This window comes from Vigna radiata, chromosome 9 (assembly GCF_000741045.1).
Source record: "Vigna radiata var. radiata cultivar VC1973A chromosome 9, Vradiata_ver6, whole genome shotgun sequence".
Taxonomy (NCBI): Eukaryota; Viridiplantae; Streptophyta; class Magnoliopsida; order Fabales; family Fabaceae; genus Vigna; species Vigna radiata.
Window position 1 is genome coordinate 13,800,660 of NC_028359.1, and position 1,828 is coordinate 13,802,487.

A 1,828-nucleotide genomic window follows, 5' to 3' on the forward strand; every position below is an offset into this window, starting at 1 on the left:
TGAGAGGTCCAATATCCTCTAGGGCTTGAGGGAAACCAAGAACAAATTTAAAAGTCCTTCGTCCTCTGAAATTTTCGTCCTCTAAAATTTACTCATGATGAGATAGAAAAAAAAATATACTATCCTCATTTTCGATTATAACAACCACCTAAATTGATCCGAATTTTCGACATCAACACCTTAACTACACTAAATACATGCCTAAAAAAGTGTAACATTAGGATGGAAGAGTTATAGGAAAACCTTATATATATATATATATATATATATATATATATATATATATATATATATATATATATATATATATATATATATATATTATAAATTAACTTTATTTGTGTGAGACATGTGTAATGTGTTGTCTCCAATTTTATTTTTTAAATTAATGCACAAATTATCTTATAAAAGGGTGCAACCCTTTAAGAAAGAATACCGTAGTCATATACCTATCACAGGCAAATATTAATATCTTGTGAGAGAAATTGAAATGGGTGAGGAATATGGCATTATATCGAAGGAGACAATAAAGCCATCTTTTCCAACCCCTATTCATCTTCAGCATTTCAAACTCTCCTTCCTCGACCAATTGGCTCCTTCATTCCGTGTTCCCATTCTCCTCTTTTACTCTGCCTCTGATGTTACAACCTTTGCTGCCACTGACATCAGTGCACTGTCACAAAAGTTGAAAACTTCTCTCTCAGAAGTCCTCACTCTCTATTACCCATTTTGCGGAAGACTCAGAGACTCTTCAATCATTGAGTGCAACGACGAGGGTGTTCTTTTCATCCACTCTAAACTCCCCATTGAGCTCTCAAACATTCTCAAAAACCCTCAACTTCACACCCTCTGTGAACTTCTCCCATGTCCTCCTTACAACCTTCAACCACAACAAAGGGACACGTCGGGGATCATGGCAGTTCAGTTGAGCCAATTCAAGTGTGGGGGCATAGCCCTTGGCGTGTGCTTCTCACACAAGATCGCTGATGCTTCCACTGCAGCATCGTTTCTCAACGCTTGGGCTGCAACGTCACGTGGACACGGCAATGGCAACCTCGTTCCACCTTTAATGGAAGAGGCTAGTCTGCTTTTCCCACCGAGGAACATATCTGTTGACATGACAAGTGGCATGGTTGGCCAAGAAAAAACTGTGACGAAGAGATTCATATTTAGTGGCAGCAGTATTTCTAGATTGAGACAAACCATAGGGTGCCCCAGTTTCAACCCCTCACGCGTTGAAGCCGTGACGACGCTGCTATGGAAATCATCACTGGAAGCAGCAAAAGAAAGTATAGATTGTGGGGAAGAAAAAATTGTTGCTTCTGGGGTATCCCACACTGTGAACATTCGCAGCAGAATGGTTCCATCTTTGTCGAAGCATTCAATTGGAAACATTTGGCAATACGCGGTGTCTTCGTTGGTGGAAGTGGAGGGGGAAGTGGGGTTGCGTGATTTGGCAGAGAGAATGAGGGAAACGATAGGAAAAGTTGATGGAGATTATATAAAGAAACTTCAGAGTGATGAGTTTGTTGAAGTAGTTGAGGCTATAGAAGGAGCAAGGAGACTGGCTGAACAAAAGGGTATTCGAGGTTATGGGTTTACCAGTTGGGTAGGGTTTGAGTTTTATGAAGTTGATTTTGGATGGGGAAAGCCTATTTATGCTAGCACCATTCCTGTGCCCATAAAAAATTTGGGAACTTTGATGAGCACAAAGGATGGAGATGGCATAGAGGCATGGCTTACCTTGACCACACGTGACATGGCTCGGCTTGAGCACAATGCAGAACTTCTGAACTTTGCGTCGTTTGATTCTTAATCTTAAAAATAA

The 1,828-nt window shown here is 40.3% G+C and overlaps 1 protein-coding gene across 1 annotated transcript; it reads left to right on the forward strand.

Annotated features, from left to right (window-relative positions):
• Positions 1–490: 490 nt before the first annotated feature.
• Positions 491–1,816, forward strand: LOC106773392 (salutaridinol 7-O-acetyltransferase-like). The gene has a single exon (XM_014660089.1). It carries the CDS (start codon positions 491–493, stop codon positions 1,814–1,816), a length of 1,326 nt encoding a protein of 441 aa, XP_014515575.1.
• Positions 1,817–1,828: the final 12 nt, after the last annotated feature.